Source organism: Python bivittatus, unplaced genomic scaffold (genome assembly GCF_059951505.1).
Source record: "Python bivittatus isolate LINGU-HERP-01145 unplaced genomic scaffold, Pbiv_v1 ctg000480_np1212, whole genome shotgun sequence".
Taxonomy (NCBI): domain Eukaryota; kingdom Metazoa; phylum Chordata; class Lepidosauria; order Squamata; family Pythonidae; genus Python; species Python bivittatus.
The window spans coordinates 102,786,344-102,812,462 of record NW_028277075.1 but is presented as its reverse complement, the minus strand read 5'-3'; the positions used below and the strand labels follow the sequence as shown (position 1 = coordinate 102,812,462).

Genomic DNA, 26,119 nt, shown 5'->3' with positions numbered 1-26,119 from the left:
TCACTACAGATGGGCTCATCCAGCACCCAGCCAATACCCGAGGAAAAAGCAAGATCTTCAAGGCCTTATTAATGGCCAACAGCATCAGGACCATCCAGAAGACTATTCCAGAGACAGGTGCTACAACCGAAAAAACATGTCTCCTGGGTCCCGCCACATGACTCTGTTTTATAGAGGGGACACAGGGCATGCCCACCCTGCTGGATCTCATGGGATGGGTAGAATCAATTGGTGGCAGATGGTCCTACAAAACCCAACCCTGTAGCATACTGCAAAGGGCTTTATAGATGATAACCAGCACCTTAAATTGCACCCAGAAGCCTAAATAAGCATTGTGGAAAGCCTAGCAACATCTTTGCAAGGTTATTCTTTCTGTGGATGTTTGTCCCATCACTTTGTTGGTTCTCTGTTGTAGCCAAACTAATGAGAGACTTGTCACTGAAGGGTCCATGAAGTTTCCTTGCAGGAATGTTCATTCTCTGATAGGAGAAATATGTTGCTGCCAAAGAAAGAAAAACACTCTAAGTGGCTCAACATCTATTCCTGCCATTCCAGAAACATTTATGAAGCTTTGCAGGGTTTCAGAGGTTGCTTTGCTTCCACAAAGATCCATTTGAAACAGCTCTTTAAAGTGAAGCACTGAATTGGAACAAGACTCTGGATCAATGAATTAAGACTGGCATGATTGCACTGCTTTGATCTAGACAATAAAAAAATTGCACAGGCAAAAGACCCTTTTCTCTCGATCAGTGATTCTCAACCTTTTTGAAGCTGCCGCTCCCCTAAGGAGCGGAAAATTTTTCAGCGCCACCCTTGGTGAAAATCCTGTAATTTAGGGTATGGGGAGGGGGGCGGAGTTACTGAATTATAAAAAGCAAAAATTTTAAGTAATTTTTTTCAGTAGACTTACACACCAAATTTGTTCAATTTAACTCGATACTTTTGCCCTGGAAGGTAATTGCATTCCTTTTATTAAAATTAAAATGACTAATGCAAAAAAATAAAGATAAAAAACTAATAAGCGCACTTACCTAGCCGACTGGCCAAATAAACAATGAAAGTAAATCGAAACTGAGGGGAAAAAACAGAAATGAAGCGAACGAAAAGCAACTCAAGAAACACTGGTCAAATCAAACATTCATATTGAAAGGACGCTCAACGCACACACTGCGATTAATCGCGTGGGAAGACAGCTGACGCACGCGCTGCGATTAATTGCGCGGGAAAACAGCTGACGCATGCGCTGTGCTGGTTGGGATCGGAGAAGAATCGTAGTGTCGAGTTCTTCAAGGTCAGCCTACCTAGAATACAAATTTGTCTCACCATTCTTAGAAGTGCGTGAGGGCAGCCGTCGCGTAAGTTCGTTTTATTGCTGGTACAAATGGTGTAAACCGGATAATCGATTTAATAAATTTTTGGGGGAGTTTTAAAATTAAGTTCGAATGCCAAAACATGCTCATCACTCCTCTACCGCCCAAAACATGCCCACCGCCCCCCTACTGCCCAAAACAAGATCACCGCCCCTCAGCATCCTCCCACCGCCCCCCGGGGGGCGGTACCGCCCCCGTTGAGAACCAATGCTCTAGATCAAAGCAGTTGATTGGAGCAAATCAGTCCACTTCGATGTTTTGATTTAAAGCATTGAGTCAAGCTGACTTGCTTTTTTGAATAATACTCCAGCCAACCTGCATACTTTTAAACTATTCCTTTTGTAAAATATTGTATAGATTAGATTTCTTTTCTATATAATTTCTTCTTTCCATCACCTCTCATTGTCTAATACATTACTATAAGTGTTGGTTAAGGACTCTTGGCATTATTCAAGTAAGGTTAAGGGATGCTGAATGGTCATACAGCCTAGTCTATTGTATACTCGCATCTGCTTCAGAGAATTCAGAACATCTCTGTTTCATCCATAGCATTATTCATAAAAATTGGCTATTACAGTACAAATAATGATGTGGAACAATCCCCAGAAAGGTTTAAGGCATCATAAGATATATTTATGCTCAGCTTACTATCAATTGCATGACCATCTAGCATATTTTGTCTACATTTCCTAGCAGCCAAACCAAATGTATCCTAGAACCATGAGAAAAATGCTAGAAACAGTGATTTCTACTGCTTTGACCAGTCAACACATTTTTGGTAAGAATAAAATAAATACAGTAATGCAAGCTATGTTCTGTCGCTTCCTCAGTGTAAGCAAAGTATCTGAAGTTACTTGGGACTCTGTCAATTAATGTCAATCTGTTGTCAATTAATACAGAAGATAACATTCTTTGAAACTGATTTAATGTTTTATTTATGTATATTTATTAATTAAAATTAATAAGGTACAAATGCATACAACAGGATTAGCACAAAAATAAAACTTCTAATTCCCAGTCAGTGGTAATCCAGCATTACAGCCCATCCCTGCTAACCACTTTACAAATTTAAAAAAAAAAAAAACAAGTCAGGTGACTGTTGTTAATAATATTGTTACAGTGGGATGGAAAATGGAAATAAAGTTTAATGAAATGGGCATTCTTTAATAGAGTCCAATTTAAAGATGAGGGGAAATGAGAGTGAGGGAAGAATGGAAGAAATTAGGAAAATGCACACCTATAAACATTTCATAAACTTTGCCTATGACCAAGGTCATATAGAAGTAAATACAAATGTTTAATTAAAATCAAAGATAAAGAAATCTAGAAGGTTGAATCAGGGTGAATGTAATAGCAGAACATTCAGCTGGAAAAAGAAGGTGCCTTCTTTCTACAGGAATTTAAAAAAGTAAAATGTTTTTCAGTTTCTACGTTATTATGAAATGATTTCTAAATAAAATTGGATAATTTCAGAATACAGTTAGCCAGAAACCTGATGAAGGGTTCAGGATTCTCCTCCCAAGCCACATTCTTCACATTATTAATTCTTTTTCTTCTGTTTGTTTTTTTTCTTGTGTTGTCTTTAATAAAATTAGGAAAACAAAATACTATAATTTTGTTTTCTGCCCATTTGATTACCCATGCAAGTGGGCCATATTTTAAAATGTCATTCTTTGTGGTGAATCGAAGGAACCTCACAGTAACTTGCTAGGGCATATCAGATACACAAAAAGAAGGTGGAATGCTGGGGGCGATGGGGGAGGCTCTGAATTATAATCTGTCAGGCCCAGCCCAAGAACAACAACAAGACAGTCCAGTCCAATATAGTTCCTTTATTAGCTCGCTCCTAATAGAATCTCGCCAGACTAAACCTATGCTAAAGGATATACCCCGTGAGACTCTAGGGAGGGGCTGTCCTCATCCTCTTTGTCTTCCCACGTTCCTCCTGTGGACTGAGAAAGCGCTTGTTCTGGAATGTTCCCCCCCCCCTCCTGATAGCCTTGATCCTCCATTCCAGTATCTTCCTTGCTCATGCCATCCATTACATAATCTCCTGGGAAAGCCAATACTTCTCAGATCAAAACAAACTGACTGGACTTTCTCAGTTTCCTCCAGAATTCCTACAGCCAATACATTAGCCTGGCAAAAGCAAGATTCCAGAGACATTATTTTATCCTGAGAAGTCTTAACCATCATTAGTAAATCAGTTAGAGAATGTATCCACTGCATTCCCCTGGACTTCCAGTCGAGATATTCAGTTGTTGGCCATATCAGAATGTATAGCATTAATAGTGCCTTTAATGGCTTTTCTGTCTTCTCTGCTCCTGAGAAAAATAGTCATCACATCTTTCTTGGCAACTGTCAACACTCACTTCAATGAAGGTGCAAAAATGTTCTTGGGCATCCTCCATGCAGGTAACGAACAAAGTCTCCCTGATAATCAAAGCATCCTGTAATCACCTGATCCTGGCTCCAGTAATAGCAATTAACTTAGCAACTAAACAATTATCTGGATATAAATTGTAGAGGAATGCCAGAAACTGCCAGTATCCATCTGACTGCAATGCCATCTTGGCCTGAAATCTATTATAGTGACATCATTTTCTTATAACCATGGGAAAAGTTTTCCTTAGGGCAAAGTTCGGCTGGAACACAGAGTTCTATCAAGAGTTCTACAAGGCTAATGCAGCCTTGTCTTTGGAGTCCTTACCCAACTCCCCACCACATTTCACTTTTTTTGACCTGAGGGAACTTCCCAAAGCAGATTACAATATGGCACAGGGATGTGCTATCCCCACTCAAAGAAAATTTTAAAACCTCTTGGGTAAACTCTTTTGTGCTCCTAAACGGGTTATTTGGAACCTGCCTCAAGACAAATCAGATTATGTCAATAAGATTTGCCACTGAGTAATGATAACATTGATCAAATCAATGTTATCTAATCAAATGTCTTTATCTTAAAGGCCAATTTAGCAGTGGACCAATCAGATGGTATAATCTAGAAAGAAGCTGTATATATGTTTTAATGTCAGAATAGATTTGCAAGTAGCAAAGAGAATATGTTAACATTGTAAGTTGGTTTTCAACTGCTCTGTGAAGGCCACAGAATGGAAAAGTTAATGGTTTGGAACAGACTTCAGTACAATGCTGCCTCTTTTATTCATACGTAGCATATTTATTAAGAAAAGGAAATAGGCAGTTTTCATTCTGAAAGTTTCTCCAACAGTACTTCACCCTTAAAATTGTGTAAAAAGCTGGGGGGGCTTAGAGGCATTCTTTGAAATGAGGTGACCCTGGAAGATGACACTTTTTTTCAGCATGCCAGCTATGCATTTCATTTTGTATTGTTTTTTATGAAGAGAAACTTTTAAAAACTGAAGTCAGGTGGAACAGGGAAGACTCTAAGGAAGGTAACCGCAGAAGCGAATAGTTTATCAAGAATAAAATAAGCAGGCAAAAGCATTAAATTTAATTCCACATTCATTTGCAGAGGGGGGAGGAAAGTTTTGATGATTTCAACTTCACATTTAACTGTATTTGAACATATTCTGGAACCCTTTTAGTTTTTCCTATGGAGTGATGATTCCATGGGAAGGGGGGAAATGATGAAATGTACAATGTAACATCTCAGGGCAAACCACATGAGTTATGTCCTTGCATCCAGTGGGACATAAGGCCAGGACTTGCATCATGATATTGCAATGCATGTTTTGTTATTTTTCATCACTGTGGTTTGTACTGAACAATATGAATGAACCAATTTAATCCTGACTAATTGACAGTTGCTGTAATCAAAAGGTTGCACTTCAGAAAAAACTATTTGATTTAATGGAATATAGACTTAATCATATTTGTAATGAATGGCTGGCCAGGGAAAGGGCACAGTGTATTGGAGATGGGAGGGTCTTGGCTTTCCCTACCCCACCCTTCAGCCTGGTTATGTGTTATGTAGTACATTTTGGTTCACATGACCCATCTTCATGGAGGAAAGAGATGTTTTGATCAGGCTGTTCCTTCTTAACACCACTTTGTGAGAGAGAGAGGACTCTCACAGCCAAAGCAACTTATACTTATCCATAAACTGGGCATAATAATGATGGTGATGGTGATGACAGCAGCAGCAGAAATGATGATGATGATGATGATGATGATGATGATGATGATGATGATGATGATGATGATAATGATGAAAACGCTGTAGTATCATGTCCTGGCCATAATTGTTTTGAAGTGTGTGGCCTTAGAACAACAGCCTTGTCTCTTGTGAAGAAGATGAAAATAAAATCATGATTTTTGTGATTTAAAAATCAGTTTTATTGAATATAAGAAAAAAGAAAAGGAAAACTTTCTTTTAGCTGACCAAAACCCCAAACATGTGGATGATATAAGGCATTTAGCACTGATAAAAAATATAAACAGCATCTGAAACAGCAATCTAAAATAGAATGCTATGAGAAGACTGGACAGAGACATCTCTTATATTTCTTATCTTAACTAAGATAGGATAAGAGATAAAAGACTGAAATTTTCACAAAGACAATACACTCTGATAGAAAAATCAGAGGCAATTTCCAAGAGATAGTTAACAGATATTTTCCAAATACTAGCATACCTGAAAACAGTATAATCTGAACATAGATCTTAGCCTAAAAACTCTTACTTTATACCTCTGGGAGGAGGAATTTCCTCTAAGCTTGCTTCTCCAACAAACTGGACCTGACTAATCCCTGATTCACATGGATTGCAATCTTCCCCTGAAGCTTTAGGAGCACTTTTTCTTAACTCCAGTTGATTCCCTGGAGATTTCTGGGACACAATTCAGCATCTTTTCTCACCCCCAGCCCAGAGACCTTTAGCTCTGTCCTTCTTATGAGCCTCAAGCTTTACTGTGTCCACCTAAAGTCTCTGCCTCCTAAGAATTCCTTTTTCTCTCCACCCAGAAGATTGTCTTGATTCCTAGTGGAACCCTTCATCACCTAGTTGTGGAAGTAGCTTTGTTTAGCTTTGCTCTTACTGTAGTTCCTCCCATGTGTTGATTAGCTCTGTACTTCTCCGGGAAAGTAGCTCACCCAGACCACATGACTGTTTCCAGTTTCTATCTTGTCTCTGTCTTTCCAGCAATCTCACTTTCTCCTTTGCTTAGACTTCTTCCTCCATTCTCTTGCAGGCAATTTGATTCCTTTCACACCTCCCAGTTATCTCTGTCCCTTTTGCCTCAAAACAAGGGTTTTTGTCAGCAAATGGGGCACTTAGGAGAACTCGTTTGGCAAGCCTGAGCAAATGTCTTCTGACCCCCTTTGAGGGGTGATTGTGATACGGATTTTGCAGTCAATATGAGCTCTCCTGCTCAAGCCTGGGGTTGTGTACTGGCTATCTGGTTTAATATTAGGGAAGAGAAGGGTTTGTCATACTCTGCCTCAATGTCCATTCACTACAGTCATGCTTGCCCTTTGTGAACTTCATTTCAGAACTAAAGATGACATATGAGATGTCCACTGAAGATAGCAAGATTCATTTTACTGTTTCTCATGTTCATTTTACTGTTTCTCATGTTTCTCAAACAAACAAACAAATAAAAACCTGGCTTTGGTCCCAGGCCTGAGGTTGATGTTTATTGTTTTGTTTTGTTGATTTTGTTGTTTATTACATCATTTTAGTCTGGGCTGTCTATGTTTTTAACTGTTTTTATGTGTTTTTTTCTAATTTTGTACACTGCCCAGAGTCTATTGGAGTTGGGTGGCTAATACATTTAAATACATAATGATAATGGGGCAGGAAAACAAACAAAAAATCTTCCTATGTCCCAGTGTAGCTGTTAGCACTTCATTTTCCTATTTATACATGTATTAAAATTATCTACCAAAACAGTAATAGGATTATATCTATATTCCATTTAATGCAATAGTAGAGTACAATTTGTTCCAATTTAATTCAATATAGAATTTCAAGTTGGGGAGAGATATAAATGCTAACTATTAAAAGAGAAATAAGATTTTCAATCCTTATACTAATCACTAGGAAAAATGGCATTCAAGTTTATTTTTCACCTTTCAGTGTTAGGATCATACTAACAAGAAGGGCAATGCCACCAAACAATGTCCCTTTTTTTGCCAGTGTATTAGCTTTTTATCTGGGTAAAATAATTTGTCTGAACCAATAGTGGCAGTCCAGGTTTTAGGTAAACAAATAATAATGTGTTCCCTAAGTATTTCTTTTATTCATCCCCAAGGAAACAAATGTTCTAGCTAGCAACATTCCAAGAAATAATAGAACAGCATCCACTTATCCCATCCTCTGGGAAAAGATGACATGTCACTGGGACAAGCATTTAATCAGATTGGTAAGATTCCCTGCAGGTTTCTGTTAGATGATAATGAGGATTGTCTGCGGTGATTCTTCCTTTTTAGGTGGCATAACATTAATATGTGGTCTAAAACTCTAAAGATTTTCATTATCTGCAATAAATCAACGCATAAATGAATTCTCTTATTAAAAAGATTGTCCTTTATTAAGTATAACATTAATGTTTCTAAATATCTATTCTGCTTTCAAACTGTATGAGATTCTTCATTTGCTTGCATTTTATGAGCCTGTTTAGATGCACACACCCCAGATTTCAATGAAAGACTCTCCTGTGATTGTATAAGATAATATCCAAAGATTGTTCGCAAGCTTTTGCATTTGTACCAGCAACAGAGTCAAAAAGTCAGGATGGTGGTTGCAACCACACAGTTGAACCTTCAGCCTTCAGTCATGGGGTTGTGACCTCTGTCTCGTTTTTCTTTTTCTTTCTTTCTTTTTTTTTTTTTACCCACCCACCCCTGCTTGAATGGATTGACTCCTTTATCGTTGTAATAACCTCCTTTAGCTACTATTCGTAAAATTCTGAAGAATGGGTATCATCTAGCTAAATTTTTAGGAGTCAGAAATAGAGTTTGAGACTACTTTCCCTGCATAATTTGAGCCACTGTCTGAGACCTCTGTTTCACATCCAGAATTCTTGGAGCAGTTGCCATTTTATATTAATATACAAAAAGCATTTAATGAGTTTGGTGGGGAGGAATTCTTTCTTCATTTAGATGGTCTGCAGGTGAGATTACTTTTAGAGTCTTTGATAGGAAAAATCTGGAAGCTGAAATGATTGCATAATTCTTCAGGACAAATAAGATGGCTAATTCCACTGCAATGTTAGATTGCAAATCAAAATGAAACTTTATTTGCTTAATTTCATGAAATATTGTTTGAATCTGAGTGTTGATTCAAAAGGATTGAATTGCTGGGACATTTGGAATATTTAAGTTAATAGGCAACCATGTCAGTGTTGTCAGCTGAAAGAAATTAATGAATTATTTGCTCTAAAAACCTCAGTTTTAAAACCCATCACTGGTCTGTGAGGAAAAAAGCTATTCTAAATGTCATTCATACTGTCAAAACAAATCTGAAATGGTTCAGTAGAGCAAGTTGTTGAAATAACATTCCAATAACTATAAAATAATAATTATAAAAACTCCTATTCATTGCATAAATTACATGACAAGGGAAAGGTTTATTTAAAACTATTTGTACAAGTTTATTTGCTACAACAAATTCTAACAAGAAAAAACAATGTAACTACATTTGCTTGAAAAGTCACTAGCAAAAATAGTTCTGTTTTAAGTAGAAAAAAAACCCGAGTCTCTCTTTGGGAAAGAATAATAATTTATCTTAACACATTTTTACTTGTAAACAAAAATGTGATGAAAATCAATGGAATGGAAGGACCTTACCCAAAATATGCTCTTAAGCTCACATTTGCATATGTATAGGCCAATGTTTCTGCTGTTGTAGACCACTAAATAAATACTTTAAAAATGTGGGGACCCCCCCCAATCTAAAAAAACAAACCCAAACCCTCACATTTTAATCTTTTAAAGCTATGAGTTCATATTTTTCAGTAAATAAAATATTCATAGCTACATTTGTTTATGCCTTCCAGTCCCCTTTATTTTTAAAGCCATTTTAAGCTCAATTTAGTACCAATGTATTTAATCCAAAAATTAAGTATTTCTTAAGTACCACTTGAATTATTTTATGTACCCCATGCCATAATACCAATGTGCCAACTTGCTGTCCAAGAATGTTCTGATTTTTACTGAACGTTTTCAGTAAAAATCTACCATACCATACCAATACTTTAATGGCCAAGTATAAAACATACACAAGGAATTTATCTTCGGTGATAACAGCAAAATCAACGGTGCGTTTGGATAAGAACAAAAAAAAAAAAAAATCACATGGTATTCAGCAAAGCAATGGCACGAGGGAAAAAACTATTCTGTTGTCTGGATGTTTTAACATAAGGAGCTCTATAGCGCCGTCCTGAAGGAAGAAGTTGGAACAGATTGTACCCAGGATGAGAAGAGTCTGCAGATATCCTCTCTGCCCTCCTTTTGACCCTCACAGTATATAGTTCTTCTACAGAAGGCAGATGAATTGCAATAATCCTTTCTGCAGACTTAACTATTCGTTGGAGTCTGAGTCTGTCCTGTTTGGTTGCAGAACCAAACCAGACAGTTATAGAGGAGCAGATAACAGACTCAATGATTCCCCTGTAAAACTGCACCAAGAGCTCCTGGGATAATTTAAACTTCCTAAGTTGCCGCAGGAAAAACATCCTTTGCTGTGCCTTTTTAATAATGGCTGTAATGTTATACGTCCATTTCAGGTCCTGGGAAAGTATAGAACCCAGGAACCTGAAGGACTCTACCACTGATACTAGACTGTTAAGCATAGTAAGGGGAGGAATAGGAAAAGGATTCTTCCTAAAATCCACAATCATCTCCACGGTCTTAAGTGTATTCAGTTTCAGGTTATTACTACCACACCACAAAACCAGCTATTGAACCTCCCGTCTATATGCTGACTCATTTCCATTTTGAATTAAACCAATGACAGTTGTATCATCTTCATATTTCAAAATTTTAACAGAAGAGTCCTTTGAAATGCAGTCATTGGTATAAAGGGAAAAAAGCAGTGGAGAAAGCACACATCCCTGAGGGGCACCAGTACTGATTAACCGGGTACTGGAAATAATTTTGCCTAACCTCACATGTTGTTTTCTGCCTGTTAGAAAACTAATAATCCACCTACAAGTATGCTCAGGCACAGTAAGCTGGATCAGTTTGTTGCACAGAATTTCTGGTACAATAGTGTTAAATGCTGAACTGAAGTCCACAAAAAGAACTCGTGCATAAGACCCCGAAAGTTCAAGATGTTGCAGAATATAGTGAAGGGCCATATTAACAGCATCATCCACTGACCTGTTCCCCCGATAGGCAAACTGCAGTGGATCTAACAGGGGATCCGTGATGGCTTTCAAGTGAGCCAACACGAGCCTCTCAAAGGTCTTCATGACCACAGATGTCAATGCAACCGGTCTGTAGTCATTCAGCTCACTAATGGGGGATTTCTTAGGAACTGGGATGATTGTAGAACTCTTAAAACAAGAAGGAACATAGCCCGTCTTCAGTGATTTGTTAAAAATATGCATGAAAACGGGGGCCAGTTGTTCTGCACAAACTTTCAGACACGAGGTAGTCACACCATCTGGACCTGGAGCTTTTCCAATCTTTTGCCTTTGAAGCAAACCTCGCACTTCTTTTTCCAGGATCACCAGAGGTAAGGGACCCGGGGGATTGGGGACAGGTAAAGAAAAATCGAGTACTGATGATGTATCCGAGATACAATTGGCAGCCGCAGATATCAACTGATCATTCTCAAACCTGCAATAAAACCTGTTGAGATCGTCTGCCAGTTGATGACTCTCCTCAATCAGGAGAGGTGGATGGTTATAGCCGATGATGTTCTTCAGGCTTTTCCACACAGTCGCAGGATCATTTGCTGAGAACTGACTTTTCAGCTTTGCTGAATAGTTCCTCTTTGCCGCCTTAATCTCCCTCATGAGTACATTTCTAGTCCGATTATACATAATCCTGTCCCCACTCCTATGGGCCTCCTCTTTGTCCCGACGCAGCTGTTTGAGCTTTGCTGTGAACCACGGCTTGTTGTTGTTATAAATAAGTATGTTTTTAGTGGGCACACACATGCCCTCACAAAAGCTAATGTATGAAGTCACAGCATCAGTATACTCATCCAGATCTGCAGAGGCAGCTTCAAAAACATTCCAATCTGTACACTCCAAGCAGGCCTGTAGGTTTAGCTTAGCATCATCAGACCATAACTTCACTGCTCTGATCACAGGCTTTGCAGTTTTAAGTCTCTGTCTATAGGTGGGAATAAGATGAATCATACAATGATCAGATGAGCCAATTGCTGCTCGTGATATAGAACGGTAGGCTCCTTTTAGTGTGGTGTAGCAATAATCCAATATATTCTTGCCCCTAGTAGGACAATTAACATGCTGTATGTATCTAGGCAACTCGGTAGTAAGATCAGCGCCATTAAAGTCTCCTAAAACAATAAGTAAAGAGTCTGGATATTTCTGTTCTATACCGACTATCTGATCTGTTAAAGTCTGTATTTTATGTACCCCATGCCATAATACCAATGTGCCAACTTGCTGTCCAAGAATGTTCTGATTTTTACTGAACGTTTTCAGTAAAAATCTATACATACTAAGAAACTCAGGATGAGTGGATATCCATCAAATGATCATCATTTTTAGATGATCATATCATATTTCCTCTTTGTGCTTCTTTTGGGTGTTTGTGTAAGATCAATTCCATTTAACAAAGCACATGTGGACTAAGACAGTAACTGCACTCAAGATCTGTCCACTATGGTCAGTTTTCTGAATCTCAGCATTCATGTTTGTTTGTTTATTTATTTATTTTATTGGATTTCTCCGCCGCCCATCTCCCCCACAATAGGGGACTCTGGGCAACTTACAAAAAACATTAAAACTATAAATACATCTAAAACACATAAAACATCCAAAATTTAAAACAATACTAAAGAAAGGAAGATCCAAGCAGATGGCAAATCAGGCTGCGGAGAGCTGGCCACTACGGGGCTAGCCATCCCCCTGCTTGAAGTATTCCCTCCCCACCCCAGGCCAGGTGGCAGAGCCAGGTCTTCAAGGCCCTTCAGAAGGCCAGGAGTGAGGGGGCCAATCGCACCTCCAGGGGCAGAATGTTCCAAAAAGCAGGGGCTACCACAGAGAAGGCCCGCCTTCTGGACCCTGCTAGATGGAATTCTTTTACTGAGGGGGTCCGAAGCATGCCCTCTCTGTGCGATCGGGTGGGACGGGTTGAAGACATAGGGGAGAGGCGGTTGCTAATTGTATTGTCACTTTTACACCTTGGTGGTACAGTTTTCAGACACTGATCCAGGCTTGTGAACCAGCTGACAGATAGAGCACATGGAGAAGGGGGAACTGAGGCAGCAAGTGGGCTGTGGTCAGCTGAGTGGCTGCATGCAAAGGGGCATGGAGACTGAAGCAGGAAGTGGCTCCAATTTCTAAATGTGCTCTAAGCAGCAGATCAGCCAAACTAACATGTATGAGTACTTTTTGCATAGTTGCACACCTGAGTGTGAACTAATGCACAGTAGTGCATGCACAAAGACACACCTTTGATGTTTCATCCACTTTCTACTACCTTTTGTTAGTAAGCACCACATGAAGTCCGGCTTCCTCAAGGGATTTTTTTTTAGAAAAAACAGCAGTACCATACCCCAGGCAGTAAGGTAATGGAACAATGAATGGGAAAGAAAGAATTCTTTCTTCTTCATTCTGGTCTGTGTGGTCTGATGCTGCTAAAAGCTTCACCTTCATGCTGTATATATGTGCTATGTATCCATGAGGTCTCAAAGCCACCAAACTCTGTTTCACCAAGATTGATCAGGAACTGGGCCCCAGCAATATTATCACTGGCCATACATGAGGATAGATGGACCGTGGTACTGAAGTTGAGAGATTGGAAAGTCATGGGAAGGATGGTGGATGAATCCCCCTGCAACTCAGATGGTGCAGGGATTCAATAAAATTATCTGGAGTCTCTTCCAGTGGAAGACCACCTCTGTGGTGTCGCTCATAGATTGTAAGATACAATCAGCAGATGAGCCACTTGGAGCTGAGGGACTGAAAGAGACAGCCAAGCGGTGAGCCAGCTGGAGTCATCTTCAATGTGCATCTCTCAAGTGATGTGAACCAGGGATGCATTTGAGTATCATTTGCTCCAGTGAGTGAGTAACTAGTTCGGCATGTGATCAGTTGAGTTGGTGTCTTAGGGACAGCACTCAATCCTCACCCACTGGCCATGGGTGGGCAGGCTACTGTCAGTGGTCTGGAGAATAAACTAAGGGATTCTGGAGAGATTAATCTCAAGGAAGATGAGTCAGCATCCAGGTGTGAGTGATGGAGTGTCACCACATCACCTGCCTGGAGAACTCCTTCTCACTTGGAATGCTAATTGATGGGCAAGAGACATGCCACTAGGTGTTGGTTGTCAAGTTTGGTCAGACCTTGGCACTAACGGCCCAAAATTGGGCTGGTCTTCCTCTTCACATTCCTTTGGCTGGAGACTCAGATGTAATACTAAAAGCAAAGCTTATTATAGAAATTGCCCTCCCACTCCCTTGATCAATAACTCTATGCTGTGTCCAGTACAAAACATCTGGAATGCACATGATTTAATTTGGGCATGGACCATCCAACACTAGCTGGCCTGGGCACAGATTTGTTTGTGCATGGAACATTTTGCACATCCATACAAGATCAAAATCTAAATTTAAAAATATATCTATATATTTCTTTATTGTGTACACCCTCCCAATCTGCTCTGGGGTTTGAGTGAGGCTACCAGCAAAGGGCTGCAAAACTCCAGAAAGCAATAATGAAATACAATTTGCTTAGCTGCCATCTCATGGTCATCCAGATTTTTGCTGCCCAAATCTACTAGCCCTAAGATTGGGAGAGCCTAGAGAGTAGGGTGCAGATGGGAGGAGGAGGTAAGGAAATCCTATTGTACCTGCAGACATAGCCCAGATTTTTTATAACTAAAATGACTGGTTTGGTATCAACTGATGAATAGCACAGATTCCTATAGATTTCAAACATGAACTAAGCAGTTCAGTTACCAAAAACAGACCTCTCAACAGAAAAAAAATCATACTTGCCTCCCAAATTCAAAAAGAGTCCCAAAGGAGTATCAAACAGGAGGCAAAATCTGCTCCATACTTGCTTCCTAGCCCACACCCTATAAACAACCAAATAAATTTTGCACAAAGGCACAAAAGGGACTTGGCAGCAGGCAAAGCTGCATCTAATTAGAAGTTGGCATTTATTCAGACCTGTAACCTGTTAAAATAATAATAATAATAATAATAATAATAATAATTTCCCCAGTATTCCATTACTGTCATTACTTTTGTCCTGACAAATGGGCAATTTAATCCTGAATTGACAAATTCAGTCCATATTAGTCACTAAGTGCTCCTGGGCATGTTCGCTCTACATTTTTAACAAGCAATTTAAAGCCAATATAAGGGCAAACCACTTGCCTTGCAGTCTATGAGCCAATAAAGCCTGAATAGCAATGGCCTAATTTCCAGAGAAAATAAAATACCACATTATAACATATGTTACAGCAAGCACCAGGTAATGCAAAGCATGCAGAGATCCCAGCTGCCCACTGATTAACAATTTTTACACTGGCTTCCAATAATCATTAGCAGTGAGGGGCTCGTCTTAAGATTTAGACTTGTGCCTCCAAGCTGGTTGATAAATCAACACAGACTGACACACACTGCCTAGATTTCTAAACAAAGACACTGTATTTTATTGAAATCCAATCCGTTGACAACAAACCTATACACACACACACAGTATGTGTGTGTGTGTGTGTGTGTGTGTATTATTAAAGCTTTTAAATAAGAAGATAAAACTAACACAAAGTAATATAAAGTAAGGGAAAAAAAGGAAAAAGAAATCAGAGAAAAAGCAAAAAGTGCAAGAAAAGAAAGGGAAAAAAGGTGAGGAAAAATAGAAAAGAAAGAAAAAAGATATAAAGAAGTAGCTTCCGATGTTCTTCACAGTACAAATATATTTTAACCTTTCTCTGTAATATTACATCATATTACTGTTCTTCCTATAATCTATCCTGTCTAATCATAAAAACCATAAATCTCAAGTTCATTTTTTTCATTTTTATGCAAAAAGTCCATAAGAGGCTTCCAGTCACCAGTAAATGCAGATAGTGTCTTTTCTCTAATCAAAGAGGTCAATTTATTCATTTCAGCAAAATCTGTCAACTTCACCAACCATTCCTCCATAGTGGATAGTGTCAAATCTTTCCATCTCTGTGCATATAGTAATCTCACCACAGTAATCATATATGACTGAAATGATCTTCCATGACTTTTTAAAACTTCTCCATTAATCCTAAAAGGAGAAGTTCTGGCTTCAGTTGAATATTGATTTTTAAAATCCTCTATATCAAAGTACATATTTGAATCCAAAATTGTGTAGCTTTTTTACATATCTACTAAGCTTGTTAAAATGTCCCTTCAACAAACAACAAACCTTCTAAGACAGATTCCAACAATTTAACAGACATATACGAGACAGTCAATCCAATATAACTATTAAGAGTTTGTTAAAAACCAGATTGGTGATTGCATTAAACACAGCAGCAGGAAGAAGACTAAGAACGAAGGCAAATGGAAGACAGAAATATTGTAGGACTCCCTGGAAAAGTAAAAAAGAGAGAGCCAGCCACAACACTTCCCAAAGGAAGAAGCTACCTGTTGTTAACATCCTACCATGATGACCTGTGGCATCTCCAAGTTTTAGCCTGTGAGAGAAACTTATCAATGTAGAATCTACTTACTGACCTTTGAAGCTGTTGGTATACTGCAGATGATTTCTTTAAAACCATCCCCAGATTTCATTTGTTCTCATCTCCAGTATATCCACTTGGAGGTGTTAATGTGTCATTGATTATTATCTGGTCTTCATGTAGCCCACAGCTACATGAAGACCAGATTGGAAAGGAGGACAAATTGGGGTGGGGGGGGGGAGGAGGACACACTGTTTAACTTTCCTGGCATCCACAACAAAAATTACAGTGAAAATTTGCCAAAAAGCAAAAATGTACTTAGGCCTCCATGTATATGAAATTACTTTTTCCAGCATCAGAAAGATTGGTGTTTCAATGGCAGGACTAGAACTGGTTAGAAGACAAAAACCTTAATCTTGGCAATTTCAAGCTAGCAGGCTGGAGGGTACTAGTCAATTGATTAAGGTCACAGAGTAGAGCTTGCTAACTTGCAGGTAGCGCTCATGAGGGAAGCGCAGCGTCACAGAGAGAGGCTGCTCAGCAAGAGATACTCAGAAAGCCTGACAATATTTGATTTTAAGGCTACGCCTGCTGGTACCCTTTTGCCAGAGCTCTGGTAACCCTCGGTGAACACAAAGACTGCCCTACTCTTAAACTAAAGACTGCCCTCAATCTGAGAGCAGGCTTTCCCCAAAACCTTAAGTGGCTTCTTCCCAGATTTGTGCACCTTTCTTTAAGTCAACTGGCATCATGGGCGTGCCTCTACCCAGCTTGGGGCTTCTGCAGGCTCAATCTCCTCCCCATTCCCCAAAATTCAAACACAAGAAAAGCCACCTCTTGGTTGTCAATAGTGAACACTTTTACTACTAATAATACTAATAAGCAGCTTCATAGAAACCCCCTTGAACAGTGCCGTAGAGTAAATGGCTTAAATCAGACCACAAATCACAAATCAATAGCGATCAATGTCTTATCACTCAAGCTGGGGCTCCAGCTGTGGAGCCTCCTTCCCTTCTGATGGCTGAGCTACCAGCCTTTCTCAGAAGGGCCTTTGGCAGTATCCAAGGACAGCTTTAAGCTGATTAAACCGGCTGAGCCCTGGGACTGCTCCTCCCTTGCTGGGTTCCACCCGGTCTTGATCTGTACTTCCTGCCTCTGCTGCTTTCCACTATCTGCATCACCAGGTCTGCTTCAGGGCTCCTCTGGCCATGATCTCCACGGGTTCTGCCAGCTTCTGTCTCCATTGGCCCATTTGTGGCCAATGGAAACTTCTCCTGCTTCTGACCCTCATTTCTTCAGAGAAAGAAGTCCTGGTTGGGCAGATCCTGAAGAAGAAAACTCCTTTGCTTTTCCCCCTGTGCCTCTTTGTTTTCTCCTCGGTTATTTCTCCTTTTCTCCTACTGTAGGGAGGGAAGAGACCTCCTCACTTTTCTCCAGATTGCAGGAGGAGAGTTGTGTTAGTCTACAATAGCCAAAACTCAAAAGGGGTCTAGTAGCACCTTTTCTGACTAACATGTTTTATTAAAGCTTTAGGGAGGAGCAACTCATGTCATCAAGTGCATCTGATGAAGCTTATGCCTTTTAATGCAGTCTGTTGGAGTGAGCTGTGGCTCCCAAAAGTTAATGCCTTTTAATAAAATTTGGGGGGGGGTTCCTCTTTATATTGTTTTATCGTATTATTATAAAACACAAGTAATAAAATATTTGGGTTCAGTGGTATTTATACAATGTTGACTGGAGATTCTTAATACTGTTTAGATAATGTTTAGATAACTTAAACCTTTAAAGATAAAGAAAAAAAGAAGTTTATGTCAATATTTATGTCAATCTTAACTATGATTTATAAAATATTAATGTTAATAAGCATAAGGTTGTTTACATTTTCATTCCAAAGCTGAATGCAGCAGTGATAAACAGCTGCAAAATACATTAAATTATTTGTTATATAATAAAGGTTTCTATCTTTATGCTCAATGCTTAATACTGAGGTCTCCACTGTATTGTTACTTGTTATTGTTAAGAATATTTTTAAAAAAGAAACAACAAATAAGCAACAACAAAAAGGAAAGTTAAAAAAGCTGTTTGACTTCTAACTTCCCCCTTCCTGTGCCTCTACCAATCTGCGGTGTTTATAAGCATTTAGACCCCCTAGAAACCATAGGGTAAGTCCTTACATTTGTCCTGCTGTGTAATATATTGTATATATGCAAACCATTCTTGCTTAATGAATAAATTTATTAGCTGGGAAAAGTGCTATCAGACTCCTTCTGATCTCCAAATTCTTGCAAATTCTTTTCCTCTCTTTAGTCTTTTTCTTGAGCTCTCGGGCTTCTTTAAACTGCTTTCTCTAAGCTTCCTTTTTTTCTGCTTCTTCACTAAGGCACCTCTTCTCTTTCTGGCTAAATCTCTGCTCTGCGCCCTGTATCTGCTGTAGATTTTACACAGCTCAGCTCTACTGCTTTTCTACTATTTAACTCACTCTTCCCTCTTTCCTTTTCTGCTTTAGCTCTCATTTCCCTAAAGTTTCAACCACCCTCCCCCCCCCCCAGCTAGCTTTGGGTCAAGGATGTCCTCAAGGGGTCAAAAAAGTAAAAATAGTGGCCAAAACTATGCAATCAAAACTCTGGCCCTTGCTCCCCCCTCCCACAAACACCCTTGTTTGATGTCTTTAATCTACCTGCTGCCTCTCTAATTATAGTAAGGAATCTATCTGTTTAGTTTGCCCCATCGCTGGGTGTCCAATTTTTCCAATTCCTTTACAAATTAACAAGCTTCTTGCAGTTTGCTATAGATTATCTTTGCATCAAACTTTAGATGGCCTGGGGTCTATCTAGAAATCCCAGGAGTTAACAATCCTAACACTTTAAGAAGGTATCAGCCTGGGGAAAATTGCTTTCATCCAAACACTCTTTTGTCAGACTCAGCCCTCCATCAACAAATTGCAGATGATGATGCTGACTTAGGTAAAGACTATGATAGAGTGTAATTTACAAGTAGTCAGTTAACAACTGCCCTGTTTAGCGACCATTCCAACTTAGGACTGTGCTGAAAAAGTAGGTTTATGACCAGTCCTTGTACTTACGACAGTTGCAACGTCCCCGCAGTCACATGATCGTGATTCAGGCACTTGGCAACCAGCATGCATTTATGACAGTTGCAGCCTCCCACGGTCATGCAATCGCCATTTGCAACTTTCACAGCTGGCTTCCAACAAGCAAAGTCAAAGGGGAAGCCGGCAGGAAGTCACAAGTTGCAGTCACATGACATTGCATTTAATGACCGCAGAAGATTTGCTTACAAACTGATGTAAGTCAGATACAGTCACATAATGTTTCACCTAACAACCACTTCACTTAGCAACGGAGTTGCTGGTCCCAATTGTGGTTGTTAAGTGAGGGCTACCTGTATAGATGAAAGAGTTTGGGCTCTTGATATGGATCAGAGTAAATATTTGGTAGCCTTAACCATCTGCATTTTGAGTCCCACTCACCAGTTAGAAACACGTTTATGGGAGAGGAAACCAGAGCTCAGGAGCACAAGATACACTTTGCAGAAGATTTCTGATTTTTCCAGTGAAACTCTCTCAAGCAGGAGACGTCTCAGAGGGATCTCTGCCAGAGAGCAGCTGCAATTCAAGTTGATGGCTTGTGTGATAAATTGCAAGGCTCAGTTATAGAGGCAACTTCCTAAACTCACATGAAAATTCAGACAATGCTGTTCACATAATGTTGGGGAATTCTCTAGCATGTTTTTGCCTTGTCCCACAGCTCCTGTAATGGTGATGCTAGTGGGATATGAGAAAAGTAAGCACGATAAGCCCAAATAAATAGCTCATCTCTGCTCATTTTCTCACTGCTAGATCCCAATGGTTACTTAAAGGAAGCAATTTTTCACATATCAACTGTGATCAAATCAAACACTGGAAGTTAAAATAAAGCTGCACAGTTTAGCATGTTTCCTTGAAAACCAGCCTTCAGGGAAATATATTTAGGAACATTTCTTTTTCAGAAATTCATAAAGCTTCCATTTCTTCACTCTGCCAAAAACGTATGGTAGAGTTTCTTCCCAACCACTATTATTATTTCTTATGCCAATTTAGTTTTTCTGTTGCTAAAAAGCTCCTGGCAAGTACTTGAAGCACCAGTTCTGATCCTATTTTTTTCAGCTTATTTTTAGAAAACCAAGCCATATCATTTTCTGATTCTTCTTAGTGAGCTTAATAGGCTAAGTCATGCAATGCCAACATCACTTTAAAAAGTTAACTTTGTGTGGCTGTAGTTTGAAAATGCTGTTTCAGAGGTCCGTTCTAACCTTTCAAAGGTTACATGAAATCTCAGAATCTTACAGTGGCTAATATCAGGGCTGGCTTTGCTATGAACTTTCATTTCCCCACATCATCTTTATGTCCCTCTAAAAAATTAGTTTTCTCTTTTGTTCCTCTAAACACTATTAGGTCATGTTATTCAAATTATGACATGTCTTTAATTGTATCTTTTATATTGATCACTAGAAGGCACTATGGGACCAGTTCTGTCCTATTTAGGACTCATCAGGCATAAATACCCAGATGTTATTCTATGAAGTTCAAACCATTCTGGTTACCTACAACTGATGAGTCCGAATAGGACAAAACTGGTCATATGCTGTGTAAAATTGGAGAAATTCCCCCGTCCCTGGGAAGGGGGAAGTCATGTATAACCCTGTACACAGGGGCATGACATAATGCATACCATCTATATTTCTCTAATATGAGCTTGTGGGAAGGTGGACTGTATATACCATTCTGATAGACTGGTTATTTCTTGTTATTTTCCAGGCTTGAATCCCAAATGACAACTGACATTCAAACCATCTTACAGCTGTTGCAGAGACAGTCCACTCTCATCCCACCTGCTTATAGCATGGTGATGGCAACTGCAGATTATCAGAAGCCAGCCGTCCGGATACTGCGACGTCTTCATCCCATCGCATCCATTAAAACAGATCGAAGCTTCAGTCCTTCACAGGTAGGCATTTCTGAAGGGGCATGTCAGTGGTTCTACATAATTTAAAGCTTTATCTTTTTGCGGGAAAGAGGGAGTTCTTCATACAACATCCGTATGAGAAAAGGAGTCCAATGGGATTAGACCAGAGACCTCTGTAGTCTAGGAGCCTACACTGGCAAATTCCTCCAGAAGGTACACAAGCTGGGTTTGAAGGCAAGAGTCATCACTTGGTTGTAAAAGAAATAGTACCTGCAAAGTGAAGGCCTCTTTGATTAGCAGATATCAGTGGCCTTTTCATCCATGCAGTTGCTTGAATTCATGCCCTGGGGCCATCGAATGCTGAACTCTGTGTGGCCTAATCCCTGCCCCTCTGCTTAGCTTGCCTCCACGTGATCTGGAAGAAGGAGCTCTTCATTCAGCTACAAAGGTGGCAGCCGAAGGTGCCCTGGGGAAGAGGTCAACCTCAATGTCATAGGTATTATTTGGATTGCATTGATGTATTTCAGTTGTTCAGAGATACAGTGGATTGCTTAATATGTAAAGCACCTATATTAACATCTGTATAGAATAGAAATCTTTATTGTCATTGTACAACTTGTACAAAGAAATTAATGCCACCCCAGTGCAGCTTTAAAAATATAAAAACCATAAAACACATAAAACACATAACACTGTATCTTATTTCAGCACTGCTGTTTTTTAAACACATTATCTAGTAGTGTTATACTGTAAACTTTTTTGTAATGTTCTGAACTGCTTTTCATGGCAATCCTGGCAAATACCGCAGGGGCATCTTTTTGTTGTGTTTTCTCAGGGTCCCAAATTCTTGGATCTTGAAAAATTGAAACAGAAATCCAAAGAATCCCTCTCAAGCGGAGAGCGCCTTCCCATGGCCTCAGAAGATAACCTGGCCTCCCTTTTGGAACAGGAGCACGCCCGCTCTTTAGAGCCCACCCCACCCCGCCGTAAGACTTACCTCCACCCAAACAGGCACCCATCCTTGCCTGGTTCCCCCCTAAGCACAACAGGAATGTTGGGTCTTCATAGGCATGTCTCCGATCCTGGTCTTCCTGGGAAATGACCCTTTTGCATTCTTACATCACCTAAAATGTAAGTGCTTTTAACGTCTGGGGTTTTCTCTTTCTCTTTCTCTTTCTTTTCTTTTTCTATCAAAATCTCAATACTTGACTCAGGGGCTACAAGGATATACCATTATATGCAAAAGTACTGTATATTTTCCTATCTTTGAAGCTTGTAAGGAAAGTTAATCAGTAACCATGTAAATATATAAATATATAGATATATACATATATAAACAAACAGTATGTTGCAAATATAAAACTGCCAGCATTCTCAAAGGCACCTTCTATTTTTTAATTTTTTAAAAAGCACCTGCATGCTTGGAAATGATTATGGTTCTGTTGCATGGAGGTTCCTATTTACTCTTTTCAATGAAATCCTATTTTATTGCGGACATGCCTTCAAAAAAAGGTAATAATGGCCCAAAACAAAAACGCCTTGCTTTTCTTGAACTACTCTACCTTCAAACAATTTTTTTCTTCTAGTTTATCTAGTTTATCTCTTTGGAAAACAAGACAATTACCCTTCTGGCATTAAGCATTTTACAGTCAAAGCAACCTTCTTTGGCTTTGAACATAAGAAACACATAGATTTTCTACAGACACTTTGTGGTTTGGACATCATTCATGTAAAACCCAATTAGTAAAACACAAATACATTTTGGAAAAAGGAAAAAAAACCTGTAACTGGGCCGCATAATGGAAAGCAACATTTGTGACTTCGGTTTACAATAGTCAAATCATTTAATGTTCTAATTTCTTTTTCTTTACTAAAATTTCATCATTGCTATAAGTTGCCACACTCAAAGGCAGCTAGTTGTTAAGACCCTTAAACACAAACAATGCAATAAACATAATTTCTACATAAACTAGAAAGCTTTGTCTTTTTTTCAGTTGAATGGAAGCAATTGTTAAAAAGCTGAGAACTAAAAATAGTTTCTTTTCACTGTAATCCTTTGAAATCTCTTTCTACCCTCTAACCCCAATATGCCTCAACACACTGAGCTGCCAGCTTGAGGGCATTCCGATATAAGCACACCATAGAATCTTTTCATATAACCTTTCGCATGTCTGTAATTCTTTCAATAAGTAACATCAACTTGATGGGCTTGATCAATTTTCTCATGGGTGCAGTGCCCACTGAGGGCACATTATGCATGCACAGCAATCTGGGTCATTACAGAAACAAGAAAATCCAGATATATCTGCCGTATTTCACTAGAGTTCTGAGAAGAGGCAGCATATGCGTAATTGTAAATGAATGAATGGATCCATCTCTAGCCAGCCAGCTCTCTGGACAATGTGTTACGAAGGATCCAGCAAGGGTAGAGTATGTAGACACTGATGGTAGGAGGAGCAGACTTCCTAGAGAGGTCTGGTATCAGAATCTAAATTTGTAATTAGAACATTTATATCCTAAGCAGATCTTTCCTAGACTTAGCACAGAGACCCTGCAGTACTTGAGGGGAGGGGGACTCTCAAACTGCCCTGCTTGAGAACCTCTCCTGGAGAGACGGAGCTAGTGGAACATGGAAAAACCCTGTAAAGATACACGTGTGGAATATGTTTAGCCAGTTTGGTCTGATGATGAAAACAGCAGGCTAGAAAGCAGGAGACTGGGAGTTCCAGTCCCGCCTTAGGCTGGGTGACTTTGGGCCAGTCCCTCTCTCTCAGCCCAACTCATCTCACAGGGTGGTTGTTGTGGGGAAAATTGGAGGAGGAAGGAGTATTAGGTATGTTCACTGTCTTCAGTTTTTTATAAAAATAATAAAGGTGGGATAAAAACAATATAAATAAAAAATTTAAAAATAGATGGATGATGAGAGAGATGAGAGAGCGAGCAAGAAAGATGATAAACAGATATGCGTAAATGCAGAGGTAGTTTTTTATTTGTAATAGATTCCCACCTCTACATACAAAACAACCCCCCTAATTGTGAGTGTGTTTGTGGCTGTGGCTGTTTGTAGGAGAGAGAGAGAAAAAGAGAAATGATTTGAAATAACTGAATAGCAGAGTGACTAATGAAGTAAAAATAAAAAGTTTTAAAATGAAATATTTGACTTCTATTTTCTTCAGCTGCTCTGATGTCAATAAAAAAAAATGTTCTCATCTATGTAGCAGTTAATGTAACACTGAAAAATACTCCAAACGTGCACACATGCAATATACTAAATCTATTTGCTTCTCATTGTAAATTTTATTACAAACCAAGTAACATTACCCAGTGTCCAAAGCTGACACCACAAGAATAAGTATTTCAATACAGTGTGTACTATATACATAGAATGCTTTGAAGATAGTTAATTTTAACCTCATTAAAATATTCTGCCTGAAAAGTTGTGTTTCTTTTAGAAGGGACTTGAGTATCTAACAGAAAATTGTCACATGGTTTTCTAAACTTAAAAACTCTGAGGTGGCAGTTTAGAAATGAAGCAAATCAGCTGATTTCCTTAGGTCAATTAACGAAGGCAAGGTAAGCATCAAACAATTATCCTTTATCATATTGAAACATATGAACAGTTTTTTCCAACTTTTCTATGGACTAATGCTGGAGCATTTTAAATGAAATCCATTGAATGAAATGGACACTGGTTGAGTTCACACAACCTGGTGACCTAGGTTGCTGAATTAACCCAGGGAACGAAAGACTACAATGGAAGACTAGCATCATACTTCACACAGTTGCTCTCAATTTCACAGAAGGATTATGCTTTTGTAGCCCCAAAAGAATTGCTCATCAAAGCTGATTGTACGTGTTCCCCAGGACTAAAGCCACAAATCATTTTAGATTTTCAAAGGAGCCTAACAAGTAGGCCTTTTATTTACACAGTTCAAAAGTAAATTGATATAAAAATTGTGCTCTGGAACTTTTAAATCAATACCTACAAATGTACCACTTCACCTGCATTACCGCAAGAATCAGCTGTCTCTTTCAAATAGCATCAGCAAGGGGTAAGGCTATCATCTGCATGACCCACTAGAGGATCAAGGCACTATCAAATGGTGTGACTGTGTAGAAACATGGGAGCAACTGGTACCCTCCCCACTGCTTCATCTGCATTCTTCTTCCATGCCCCTTACCAGTATCAGATCCCTGTTGCTTTCCTGAGTGGTTCTGCCCCAGGTCTCTGTCTCATACGTACTCCTACCACATTTACTTTGTCTAGGCTTTTTCCTCTTCATGAATGGTTTGTTGCCAGTCCCATGCAAAGCCACAGGTGAGTATCTGAGAAGGTTCAGATCCAGGACTTTCTGATGTCATCAAGGCACTTCTAGCCCTCTACTTATTTGGTGGGAGGAACATAGAAAGCCATCTCATATTGGGTCAAGGGGGTGGCCTATGTAGGTCAAATGGGGACATAGAAAGCCTCTGAAAGATCCTAAAGATTTACGTGAACTCTCCAAAGCACAGCAAAAGATTGCCAGCAAATTGTGGCTTGCTGTGACCTAAAACATAAATCTTTTAAACACATGACAAGTAATCACTAGTTAATTAAAGTAATTTTTTAATTGAAGTGAAAGCCAGGCACATGGTTCCATCTCCTGACACATCACCTCAAAGGCCACAGGTAGTATCAAATGATTGACCGGTTTTCCAAGGCTTCACCCCCAACCCCCCAGCAATTCCCGTTTATACTGAGCCACGGCCTTCCCATTTTGCTGTGATTTTCCATGGCTTCCATTTAGAAAAAAGAAATTATAGAAGCTTACTACCTGAAAAAAAAATCTTACACTCCCTAATCTATCCTCCTGTCCCTCTCCCTTTTTTAATAACTTTTTGGCCTAGCCTGTAGAAACAGCCCCAACAATTATTCTGAGGCAAGTTAATGAGGAGCTTGATAGCAGCCTGTAATTGGTGTTTGCAATTATATCATCAGAACTGCTTAGCTTGCTAACTTGGTATTTTC

The 26,119-nt window shown here is 39.3% G+C and overlaps 1 protein-coding gene across 7 annotated transcripts in view; it reads left to right on the top strand.

Moving 5' to 3' along the window:
• The window catches only part of KCNH7 (potassium voltage-gated channel subfamily H member 7), a 363,576-nt gene extending 337,735 nt beyond the window's left edge, over positions 1 to 25,841 (top strand). For 3 of the 7 annotated variants that reach the window (XM_088146650.1, XM_088146651.1, XM_088146652.1), the window contains 2 exons: positions 20,964 to 21,153; positions 21,947 to 25,836. In XM_088146650.1, coding sequence (XP_088002776.1) covers positions 20,964 to 21,153; positions 21,947 to 22,213 — 457 coding nt within the window. In that variant the 3' untranslated portion in view covers positions 22,214 to 25,836. Of the gene's footprint in view, positions 1 to 20,963; positions 21,154 to 21,946 lie in introns of all 7 variants that reach the window. The other 4 variants (XM_088146653.1, XM_088146654.1, XM_088146656.1 and 1 more) reach the window with 3 other exon arrangements.
• Positions 25,842 to 26,119: the final 278 nt, after the last annotated feature.